General features: G+C 40.1%; 5 protein-coding genes across 5 annotated transcripts; 1 reads left to right on the top strand and 4 right to left on the bottom strand.

Annotated features, from left to right (window-relative positions):
• Nucleotides 1–1,885: 1,885 nt before the first annotated feature.
• LOC131873225 (uncharacterized) lies at nucleotides 1,886–3,577 on the bottom strand. The gene has a single exon (XM_059216244.1). The coding sequence runs from the start codon at nucleotides 3,575–3,577 to the stop codon at nucleotides 1,886–1,888; it is 1,692 nt and encodes a 563-aa protein (XP_059072227.1).
• A 371-nt stretch (nucleotides 3,578–3,948) lies between these two features.
• On the bottom strand, nucleotides 3,949–6,048 carry LOC131873226 (uncharacterized). The gene has a single exon (XM_059216245.1). It carries the CDS (start codon nucleotides 6,046–6,048, stop codon nucleotides 3,949–3,951), a length of 2,100 nt encoding a protein of 699 aa, XP_059072228.1.
• Nucleotides 6,049–7,008: 960 nt separating this feature from the next.
• LOC131873227 (uncharacterized) lies at nucleotides 7,009–9,390 on the bottom strand. The gene is made up of 2 exons (XM_059216246.1): nucleotides 8,832–9,390; nucleotides 7,009–8,732 (listed from the first exon to the last, which is right to left on the bottom strand). The coding sequence occupies exons 1-2, from the start codon at nucleotides 9,388–9,390 to the stop codon at nucleotides 7,009–7,011; spliced, it is 2,283 nt and encodes a 760-aa protein (XP_059072229.1).
• A 285-nt stretch (nucleotides 9,391–9,675) lies between these two features.
• LOC131873228 (uncharacterized) lies at nucleotides 9,676–10,086 on the top strand. Its single transcript, XM_059216247.1, has one exon. The coding sequence runs from the start codon at nucleotides 9,676–9,678 to the stop codon at nucleotides 10,084–10,086; it is 411 nt and encodes a 136-aa protein (XP_059072230.1).
• A 34-nt stretch (nucleotides 10,087–10,120) lies between these two features.
• LOC131873229 (uncharacterized) lies at nucleotides 10,121–10,564 on the bottom strand. The gene has a single exon (XM_059216248.1). It carries the CDS (start codon nucleotides 10,562–10,564, stop codon nucleotides 10,121–10,123), a length of 444 nt encoding a protein of 147 aa, XP_059072231.1.
• Between the last annotated feature and the right edge of the window lie 1,227 nt (nucleotides 10,565–11,791).

Below are 11,791 nucleotides of genomic sequence, written 5' to 3' on the forward strand. Positions count from 1 at the left end.
AGTTCCGTCAAAACACTCGAAAAGTGTCCATCAGATACCGACAAATTGATGAAGTACGCTACAATCGTGGCGTTAGGTGGTATGATAAGCGGATCGAGTAGGCCAGGTAACATGGTTACCTTCTTTCGGTCTATCAATCCAGACCAAAAGTCGCTGGCTGTTGCAGTTGGTAGTTTCTGGCATTCGCTATTTGTATCCATCCCGTATCCCATAATTTATGGCAAGATATTTGACTACACCTGTTTGGTTTGGAGTTATGAATGCAGTAAGCGCGGTAATTGTTGGCTCTACGATACAGAGAAATTGCGTTACATATATCATGGTGTTTCAATAGCGTTGATCGCTATTGGATCGATATTCGACTTGATCATGATATTCCTCAGCTCTCGTTTAGGCAACTTGTACGACGACGATGGCTCGAACAAAAAGACTATGAAGGACAGGCTGATGTTTTGGAAGAGCGATAAGAAGATATCGGCAGCGGTGGAAGATGGTGATACAAAAGAAGCCGATGCTTTGGACGAAACTCCGACAACAAAACCTAAACTACAAATAACGAGACTCTAAATGAGTTAGTAAGTTGTGATCAGATTAGACACTATGATTAACCTTTATATGGATAGAGGCGTATATATATGTATATATATATGTCAATTTTTTACAATACAAAATCTTAAACTGTCCTCAACATACATCAAATTTCCATATGATTTTCTTTGAATTCTCGTGTATGTTAGCATCTTTCTTCATGCAACAGAGTCTACTTGCGTCTTCCGAAGCCTCCCCAATCATACATGTAATCCATCTGAGGTGAGTTAGCTACAACAATGTTTCCACCTTTACCTTTGCCTTTACCTCCTCCTCCTCTCAGTACAATGTTTCCATTATATAATCTTTATATTAGAACGATATCGATAATCAGATTCTACACACTTCATGATTATCACGATTGTTTGCAAGAATGAATTGATTTGAATGAGACAACTTACATGATATCATCCCCTCCTTTGTTTTTTCCAGCCATAGCATCTCCAATAAAAACACATGAAATGATGGTCAAAAGGAGGACTATTGACAGGAGATGCTGTCTAGATTGTTGTTTTCTTGTTGCTTGCATTTTGTCTTGTTTGTCGTTGAATTTGAAATCTAGTAGAGATTTTATATTTATTGACTTGTTCTTGTTGGTTTGCTTGATTGAGAATGCTTAGTCCAAGTGAGAGAGGTGGTCTCTATTTATATGAGAAAAAAATCCTGTTTAAACGTGGAGGTCTTGGTTGGCAATCTTGAAGCCTCGGCTTTAGAGAAGCCTGCCTACCTGATGACAGATTTGTGTGGTAGTTAACGAGAAGTGGCAACACTTGTCATGTAGTGAATGGTCGGTTTTAGTTGACGGAGTTTTGAAAACAACCTTTTGCACCCAGACTCCATGACGGCCTACGAATCAAGGATCCTGCAGCTAGTCGCGGGTTACCCAAACGATTTGTTTCAAGTACCTAAAGAGAACAAACACACACACACACATTCACAAACCAGAGTGGTAGAACTAGATTGCACAATAAAAGACATTTGTTTTCAAGCTTGGCTGTAGGTGCATAAAATTGTCATTGAGAAATTTTGAAAATAACCGTCTACAGAGAGAAAATTTGCAAATTGTTGTCTGAAAACTGTCTCACTTTTTGAACCTACTAATTAGACGAGCCGTTTAATAGTTTCACCAACAAACGATGATTTCCTTGTAGGAGCACAACTTCCGAGTTCCGGAGTTTTGCAAGCGCTTTAACCATTCGACGACTGACAGGGACATTGAGTGTCAACCAAAAACAGTCTAATATATTCAAAGATTTACAAGCGAATCCGAATTGTAGGCCAAACAGTTTGTACTCGCTCAATCATGTACCAAAGTCAATACTATCGACCGTAAGTATCTCGCCTCATAAGTTACCGAGTTTCGTCCATGAAACTGACCAAGGGTGTTCGTATCGATGGTTTGTTTGTTAGAGTCACTCGTCAGCCAATCAGATTGTCTGGCGTCCACTTGAATGCCATGCTTTTCGCACTGCATGAGAAACGAGCCGACTAGGTTGAGGATGTCATCATTGGCCCATGTCATCTGTTTACAGTGGCCATCTAAGAGCGCCAAGATGCACCTTTTTACATGAAGCCAGTTTTCGCTGTTTAGGTGCCTCTTTAGAGGCTCTAAACTCTTGAACATCCTCATCAAGCCAAACTTGTGATTGTTCTTGACACAATATAATGTACCGATACATAAATTAATCCTACACATATGAGAGGTTTCGAGTTGACAAGTTGATTCGACATGGATCTGTTCGTCATCAAGGTGAATGTCAGTTAGTTCGCCTTGTTGTTGAACTGCCACTTCCAGCTCTTCAGCTTCAACATTCTTGATTAACGCTTCGGCATCTCCATTTCTTCCAGTCAACACGTAAGCAACACACAAGTTACTCAGTATATCCGCATTTACTTTAAGCAAACTATCTGAATCAGTTGTTTCCAACAGATTCTCGTAAAGCTGAATGCATTCGTCATATCGAGTGTCCTGCATGAATATAACATGCGCCAAGTTTCTTTTCCATATTTCATCATCTCCAAGGACCAGCTTCACTTTTAATAGTAACTTTTCCAAAAGCCGATAATGTCCGCCATTCCAGAGCATCGATCCTTGATAAGTAACAATGCTCAAAATCAACTCTCTTACATTATCTTGTTGAACCATATCGATTGTCTTATTTAAGAGTCGATCTAATTTGCTGTAAACAATTTCATCAGAGGCTGTGGTTTGGTGCTCTAGTTGAATGGAAAGAAATTGTAACACTTCTTTTGGAACTCTCTTCTCGATATGGCCTCTAAATGTGCGCAAAAATTCAAGCCCGGCTTCATTTCGACCACTAAGAGAGTATAGTATCAACAGATTAACGAAGCACTCATTAGGCACAAATACTATCACATCATCAACTTGCTCGATTTCGGATTGGCTATTATCGATTGCTAATCTGCAGAGATAAGACAATTTGTTAATGCTTGAATCAATATCAATCTCATAGTTGCAGATAGCTTGATTGTGTAGGCTTACACTGTCAAGAAGCTCTTGGGTGCTCACTGGCAGCTTATTAAGACACTTCTCCGCGAGTGACCAATTTCCATCAAGCTCTACTAGAATAGCTGTCTTCAAATTGATGGCTTCAATCAAGCAGGTTTGTTGCAATCTCTTATGGTTCTCTGCCTCATTGTAATCTTCAGCGAGAACAAGTTCCATATACATTTTAGTGCTTTTTTCGATACATATTTCAACTTCATCTAGAGCTTCGAGAAAGTTGGATAACTTGAAGTAGCATAGAGCCTTGTTGTAGTGCAAGTCGCCATTGGACGAATCCTCTAGCGTGCTAATGATATTCAATGCTTTCTCAAGCGATCCTTCAGCTGCCCAACAACTAGCAATGTTGAACAAGAAGTTGTTTTTTGCTTGAGTGTCATCGAAATTTTTGAGAGATTCCTCATATTTTAGGCGCGAAGAAGAATATTCTCTCCGATCGTATGCGGATTCAGCTTCGCGATTCATTTTGACTTTTGTACTTTCAATGAGATACTGAAGAATCAGTAGGCAAGAGTTTGCATGTTTTCTTTGTCGATTCCATAGAGTGTAGTTCCTAAGATCGTCATGGAAACAGAAACTGATTTGCGGTATACCGCAGTAGTAACCATTCAAAACGGCTGGTTCTCTGTCTCTCGTTGCTCCATTCAACCACTCGCTCAAGGTAAAAGTGGGAATTTTCGACAGACTCACCAAGTGATAAATCCAATTTTTATTTATACAAGAGGGCTGTATCCGATAAATTCTAATCACGCTGAAACATTGATTCAACTCGACCACCAAGAAGTCAGGCTTCGTCTCTTGAAAACAATGATAGACAGTCGAGTGAACTTTAGCTACTACAAATGGCGCCTGATATCTTTACCAAATTTAATCAAGCGTTTTAGTTCCGTGTCTTTGAGTTGAGAGAGTATTCTCATGACCACTTCATCAGGTATAATTTGTAACACGAATTTGCTACGATTATCATTCGTATTTGTAATCACGTCCAATGAATTTTTACCTCGTAAAAGCAACTTTGCTCTTCTCCTATCTTCCATAAACTTGTTCTTCATCAACCTTCCATACAACGGATAATTGTTCGTCCATATAAAGGAGTCAAGTGACTCTAGATCGTCCAAACCTCTATCAGACGCATATTGAGGATCTTTAGCCAGAAAAATTCGATACAGTGACATTGAATTATCCAGCCTGTGACCTCTTATCCTGTCCAATTCTTTCTTGCAAAGACAATCAATTTCACTCTCGTCGCCAGAAATTGATTCGACAGCCACAAGATTTTGTTTGCCCATGTTGAGTCCGGCGATCTTCATCTTGATGGTGTGATGTATGATGTATTCCAATAGCCACGGATTAGCATGGCGTTTCGCGTAGTCTAAAGGTGTGAGTTTTTTCTTATTTGCGATAGTGAGATCGGATCTCTTTTCAATCAGCATCTTAACCAGTTCAGACATGTTATTTTCGATCGCATGATGAAGCGCTGTACAACCATCTTTATCCTGTAAACTAACATCAGCTCCATTTTCGAGCAAAGCTGATGCCACATCTGAACGTTTCAAGAATGCAGCGGTATGGAGGGCCGTTCCGAGATCTTCGTCTATGGCATCAATGTCAGCCCCATTCTTTATGAGAAGGTTCACCATTTCACCTGACCGAGAAACATGAAGAGCTCGCTGTTTATACTCGTCTGAGGCATTTACATCGCACTTACATCTCAACAATAACGGAACTATGTCCAAGTAATTCAACTTTACAGATATCTGAAAAACTGTTACTCCTAAAAAATTGCGGAAATTAACATTTGTATCGTACTTGAGTAGGATTAATAATAGTCCAGTGAGTCTGTTTTTACCTTGAATTATAAGACTTGTTAAACCTTGACATTTAGCATCCACATCTGCTCCATTCTTCAAAAGAAGTTTGAGAGTCTTTTTTGTTTTGGCATAGAAAATAGCTGGTAGTCCCGACTTGCAAGAAGTGTCAACATGAGCTCCATATCGAATCAGAATCGGCGCCGTATATTCGAATCTTTTGCCTTTCACTGCCTTGAAGAGAGCTGTTTCACCTTCTTCATCTTTGATTTCAGTATCGGCTCCATTTTCTAGAAGAAGCTTGAGCACTCGTTTAGACAGGGCATAATGAAGAGCCGTCCTACCATAATTATCGATAGCGTTCACTTCAGCTCCATTCTTGAGTAAAACTGCCGCGATGTCAGCCCGCCTTCTAGCTTTTTCTGACATGAGGGGCGTTCTTCCATGATCATTCCTGGAATTAACATCAGCACCTGAATTTAACAAAAGTTCAGCGACTTCAACTGAAGAAGCATGTTCGAGAGCCGTTGTCGACGCGACACCTTCATAGAACCGAATTCTAGCATTGATATCGACTTTTCCTAATTTTCGACGACCTCGATTCCAACTTCCTCTGGCCGCCTCTTCGAGCAGCTCGAGTTTGGCATCGAGATCAGTGTGTCGTTTCTGGATTCTTTCTTTAACATTCTGCTCTAATTCATGACTGGAGATGTAGCTCGACAACAACTGCTTCGCTTTCAAGAAAAGCTTGATTGTTTTCTCTTCAGAGCCAATGGCATAACATCTGCAAACTACCTTGTGTTCAATATCAGCAAGATTGGCTCCATTGTTCACCAAGCACATGATAATGTTTAAGTCGCCTCTTTTTGCAGCCATATGTAGCGATTTGGAGAAACTCATGGCGGTATCATTCAAGTGATCAATAAGTTTGTCAATATATTCGATAATATTGTCGAAGATGTTTAGATATTGACAAATTCTTCCATCATCGAGAAAATGTTCGCCAGCTTGCAATACCTCTCTAAGGAGCAATAGTTCGACATGGATCGCATCTCCAAAGCTATCGATTGATTTTGGACCCTCATCGTAATAGTAGTCATAGTCGAAGAAAAAACACATATGCGACATATTTGCGAGAATTGAAAGTTTTTCCGTCTCTTTGACTCAACCAAGTGATATGCACAAGCAAAGCGGGAGATTCGCGCAAAAATTCTGTGCTCGCTTGAAACTTAAGCAAGTTGAAAGAACGCGTTCGTAAAAAAGATTGTTAACGGCTTGGAACGGAAAAGGACTAGTTGAACGGATATGCTAGATCGGGTGTAATCCATGACGCATTGAAACATGAGCGCGAAAAACTGATCGGATAGTGTTACAGTCTAATTCATTTGTTGTGTCCCCTGTATTCTTGCGCAACTGGCGGAATTTTTAAAATATGGGTTAATTGATTGATTGATTAATACGTGCGCTAATCACCAAAGACGGGTTTACACTTGTTGAGTGCACAGAAGATATTAGATTAAGGGAACAGATAAAATGTCACATCCTCAAAATAAAGATTGCAGGCTTTCATGTCATTCAAAAGAATCCCCAGGCTATTGGCTATATTCCCGATGCAAACAACGCTGAAGATGATGATGAGCTTGATGAAAAGGCTGATGATGAATCGGATAACATTAATACGATAAATATTAATTTCATACTCAAGTGTAGAGAAGAAGTAGATCTACTGAAAAGCCACAAGCTGGTTGATACAATAGCCTTGCATCATATCCTACTCACTAGAGATCCACACTACGTAACAAATGTATCTGTAGTCGACTCTGTCAAGTCCTCTGTGCTCGAAAAGTATCCATTATACGGGCCTTTGATAAAAAAATAAGATAATCAGAGATCGACCAAGAATAATATTGCTCTCCGATGCTAAGAGGTTGCTCGCTAGGATAATAGGATCAGGTATCGTTCTAAAAAGGCTCGCGTTAAACGCTTTACCTGAAGAATTACTAACAGAGATCCTACTTTACATGAATAACAAAAATCTGAGGTATTTTATTTTGCAATGGTCGGAAGAAAAGAGTTACCCGACCATTATCAACGTTTTGTTTGACGGAAGCGTTTGAATAAATAGTGGCGCCCTTCGTTCTTTTGTTTCGCTGTCTTGTATTCTATGTATGTATTATCATCTGCGCCTGTTATAGAGCTCATAGTAACGTTCCTTCTATTGTAGGTTCCCGACGCCCCTGTTCGGCCGGCCCCAGAGCTTAATCCAAAGCCGGGCTCGTTGGCTACCTTCTCTTCTTCGGCATCAGTATCGTTAGCTGTCATCACCTGTTGCAGTAACTGATGTTGTTCCTCCTTAGTATTATACATCAATTCCTCCTTATCGATACCTTCAAAAGTTGTCACAACCTTATAGCTGTAGCCTTGATTTGCTAAAAATCTCTGCCTCTTTCTAGCAAAATGCATTTCAATTGTATCTTGTGAGACCAATGAGTAAAAGTAAGCATTGTATTCCTCAGCGAGGGCACCCTTCTTTGGACGAAGAATTCTACCTAGACGCTGTGCTTCCTGGCGACGAGAGCCGCCGTGACTCGAGATCTGTATGAGAACGTTTGCCTCTGGCAAGTCGAAGGAGGTATCAGCTACCTTGGACACAAATATCGTATTGATCTTTGGATTGAATTTGAAATTTTGTAAAATTTGCATCCTCTCTGACTGCGACGTTGGTCCATAAATATAAGGTCTACCCAATATTGTTGCATAGTGCTTCAAGGCAAAAACATTGTCGGCGAACACGATAACTTTGTCGCTTCTGCGCTCGTGATATTTGATCAAGTACTGACAAGCCCTAAATTTGTTTGGGTTCATAACATAGAAAAGCAAACGTTTTGAAGGCCGTGCAGTGAGATATTCCCGATAGAACTCAGCCTGCATGGGACACCAAACCTCTGAACATTGCACTTTGGCGATATAACCAAAATTCTGCAACTCCAACCAATTGGCTTCATACATTTTAGGTCCGATCAAAAAATTCAAATCTGCAATCTTGTCGTCTTCACGAACTAGGGTTGCAGTCAACCCTAGTTTGCAGTGAGCCTTGACGATAGTTAGAACTCTTCGAAACATCTTAGCTGGTATAGTGTGCACTTCGTCTAAAAGTATCAGTCCCCACTCTTGATCCATTACCCATTTCATCACTTGGTCGGCCTCCCAACTTCTCTTTTGAGTATGAGAAATCATCGAATAAGTAGTGATGCAAATACCGCAGTTATCTGGTCGATCTTTAGCGTCAGAGGTGAATCGACATATAATACTATCATCAGCCGTCGACCAAAGTTTGAATTGTGTTTTCCATTGCTCAACTGACACACCTGAGTTACATAATACTAGACAACGTTTGCGAACAGTACAGCAAGCTGTCACGCCAACAAGAGACTTACCAGCACCGCAAGGTAAAACTATGATGCCAGATCTAGCTCGGCCATTGCCAAACATTTTTCTCAGGCTCTTTTCTTGATAAGGTCTCAGCACTGCGCTAGGTTTTAGATTAATGTTTACATTAGGATTCACATTGTCTTCTCTGAATGAGTATTCAGCCAACAGTGGGTAATCTAGTTCGATGCAGCGCTTTTGGATTGTCTCAATCTCCTCCTGCTTTACCTCGAACGATATCACCTTGAGGTCCTCTAGATCATCATCCTCGCGCTCGAAGCGCTGATAATAATTATAAATATCATCGGGAACAGCATCAGCATCGGTCGTACCAACTTCGATCACAGCTCCTGTGTTCGGATCCAGCACAGGCTTCTTATCACCTGAAGTAGTATCTAGATTTTTATCTTTCTCATCTTGGTTTGTACCTTGTTGAGGTGCTTGAGTTTGTGGGAGGTTCTGGTTGAACTTGATCCCTTTACGCTGATCTTTAGGTACAATGGTTGTAATCAAATCTTCATTGTCTCCTATTTTCCGACAATGTGCAACAACTGAATCGGCTAAAAGCTTTTCTATCACCTCGTGGAATGAAGATTCAACGAAATATTTGTTTTGTCGTAGTACAAGTTTCACTTTTCCGTAGCTTAGTGTGCATGTAGTGATGAAATTTACTACCGGTTCAGGTAGAGTTGTTTTGCCTAATCGACGTAGATATTCAATGATATCCTTTGTTTCTAATCCAACTGAGACTGCTGCATAGAGCGAATAGGCAGTCAGTTTGTATTCATGTACATGCTCCGGTCGAGATACAGGTTCTGCAATGGTAATTAAGAAGTCATGGGCGTGCTTGTAAACTGGAGAGAATGTCTCAAGGAATATGTGCCCATCTGGGGCCACCCAAATAGGTCTAGCATCGTGATCCTCGCGCAAAGCCACCCGTTTTGTATAGTCCTTGGCACCAAATTCATCCTCTACAACGTCATCGTCGACAATAATTCTCGACGCTGCTTGAGGAACTGAAGCCTCAACTACTGAACTCATGTAGCTCAATTATACTTCTTCTTATATATCACAACATAGAAATATCATTAGGATTGAAATAAACACTGCATGAGTTACCTGACTCGAGTTTAATTTGAAGTTCTGTGCGCTCGATCATTAACGGCCAGCTGGAGTCGGCAACTTGCTAGCTGTGCTCGAGATTATTTACTTTCTTCTTTCTAACAATCTTCAGTGTCTCTGTTTATAAACGCAGCCATTGGATCAAATCTAGAAAGAAAATCTTTCATTACCTATTTTGAGCTTTACGAATACCATTTGACAAATATGGCTGCAAATAGATTGACGGCAGTTGTCGAGGAGGAAGACGCAGCTCTATTAAAGTTTCCAAAAGAATTCAACAATGCCGAAACATTAATGATTAGTGAAGTGTTAAAAATCTTAGAGAACCGCAAAGAGCAATCAGACAAAGCAGATTCAGGCCAAAAACTTAATGAGGTATTCGTAAAAACATTGGAACATTGTAAAACTTTTAACAGATTAGGTGAAAACAAAGAAAAGATACATGCCGTTCGTCGAATGCTACAGAACAAAAATCTACACAAATTTGAACTAGCTCAGTTGGCTAATCTATGCCCTGATTCAGCCGAAGAGGCGAGGACCTTCATACCAAGTTTGGAGAATACCAACCAGGATGAAGAATTGACAGAAATCTTAAACGCAATGTACTCCACTTAGACACTTCTTGCATGAGAATATTTCTAAACAATATTTATTGAGATCTTAAACTAGTAGCCTTGGTTGGGTTTTTCCAACCTATAAAATGTATAACTTGAAATGTAGCTGGTACGCCCTCCTCAATATTTCCACTACCATACAGATTCTGATATATTGCCGCAGAAGCCTGTAGCACTTCTTTGTGCATATGTTTACTACCAAATATTGAGGCATTACTCTCTCCCATGCCTTGAATATCGAACATTAGTTCAAACATTGAGGGATAACGTATTTTCATATCGGTTATATCTACAGTTATAAGTTTATATCCGCAAGCTTGCAGCAATCGGGCTATATCTTGACCAGTTGTTTTCGGTGAAACATGTGATGAGAATCCTGATAATCTTTCTAGTTCTGCCAGTTGTAAGGACGATCTTAATTCATACAGTGTGTCGCCTCCCAGCACGGCAGCGATAAAAGGTGAATCGTCTTTCAACATACCGTGTATTTGCTTGAAGCAGCTGACTAAATCATTGACCCAATGTAAATCTAGGCAGCTGATAACAAGATCAGCAGTATCAGGTTGGTTGGTAGAGATTCTTCATCGCATTGCACATAGTCAATAGGAAATTTGGGCGGTAGCATCGAATTAGACCTTCTACTCCTGCGGATGCTTTCGAGCGAGATATCTGCTTGTATCAAAGTATCAATCTTTCCTGGATTTAAATTCTTAACAATCAGTCCCGAGCAAGAGCCCAGGTTAAATATCAGCCGCCTACCATCGTGTTTTAAATCCTCGATCCTATCGCAGACATCTTTTGCAACGTGATCCCTAAGATAATCATACACGTGGGCTTCCTTGTCAATGGAGCTTCTGTCCAAATGTTTGACGCGCAAGTTTTTGTTGAAAACAATACCTGATGCTGTTTGAGTACTTAGGCATCTGTTGAATTGATATGAAATTAGATGATGTCGTATCCTAGTTAATAGGCCTATCGTGGTCATAATTCTAATAATTGCTTGAGTTGAGCAGTGTTTTAGAAATTACAGGATTTATTGAGCTAGAACAAAGCTTCATTGTGAAGTTTAAGTTAATCTAAGATCACTAAATAGCCTGTCAACTGGCAGACCAATGGGGGCGACAGAATTTCAAGCCATGTTGGCCCAGCTCCTCTCTTCTGTTTTCTTGTTTAATTTTTGTTTATGTAACTCAATCGCGTTCGTGCGCTTTCGAGCTGGATTTGCGCTGACGCATTGGAGTGTACGTACACTTCAGAGCAGTTCGCACAGTTTACCACCGTTTCACGTTAAAATAATATGAAAACCAAAATTGAAAACATTCGAACACGGAAAAAGATATGAAAATCTTGCAATGACTATTAATATTGAGTGAAACCAATTGATTCTATTCTGTTGAAGTTCAGACTACCAATAGCATTAGATTTAACAACATTCGATTAGAAACCATATCACTCTTCCGAAGGCCTTCATGTAAGAGTTTAATTACATAGGCTTCGGTCGATAGGAGCTACTAGTATGGATAAGGAGTCCAAAGATGAGGACTTGAATATTCCTCGTGCGGCCATAAACAAATTCGTTAAAGATGTCATACCTGACGTCAGGGTAAGCAATGAAACAAGGGAAATTATTTTGAGATGCTGTAATGAATTTATACATATTGTTACAAGTGAGGCCAATGAAATTTGCGACGAGCAACAAAAGAAGA

The sequence above is a fragment of the Cryptomeria japonica genome, unplaced genomic scaffold (assembly GCF_030272615.1).
Source record: "Cryptomeria japonica unplaced genomic scaffold, Sugi_1.0 HiC_scaffold_1254, whole genome shotgun sequence".
NCBI classification, from domain to species: Eukaryota; Viridiplantae; Streptophyta; class Pinopsida; order Cupressales; family Cupressaceae; genus Cryptomeria; species Cryptomeria japonica.

Bases quoted from the DNA above. Each gene is read 5' to 3' on its own strand.
- LOC131873226 (XM_059216245.1), bottom strand. From the start codon at position 6,048: ATGTCGCATATGTGTTTTTTCTTCGACTATGACTACTATTACGATGAG.
- LOC131873227 (XM_059216246.1), bottom strand. From the start codon at position 9,390: ATGAGTTCAGTAGTTGAGGCTTCAGTTCCTCAAGCAGCGTCGAGAATT. The intron at 8,733-8,831 runs GTAAAGGGATCA...ATACTACTTCAG, and splicing joins CATTGTACCTAAAGATCAGC to GTGATAAGAAGCCTGTGCTG.
- LOC131873225 (XM_059216244.1), bottom strand. From the start codon at position 3,577: ATGAATCGCGAAGCTGAATCCGCATACGATCGGAGAGAATATTCTTCT.
- LOC131873229 (XM_059216248.1), bottom strand. From the start codon at position 10,564: ATGTTGAAAGACGATTCACCTTTTATCGCTGCCGTGCTGGGAGGCGAC.
- LOC131873228 (XM_059216247.1), top strand. From the start codon at position 9,676: ATGGCTGCAAATAGATTGACGGCAGTTGTCGAGGAGGAAGACGCAGCT.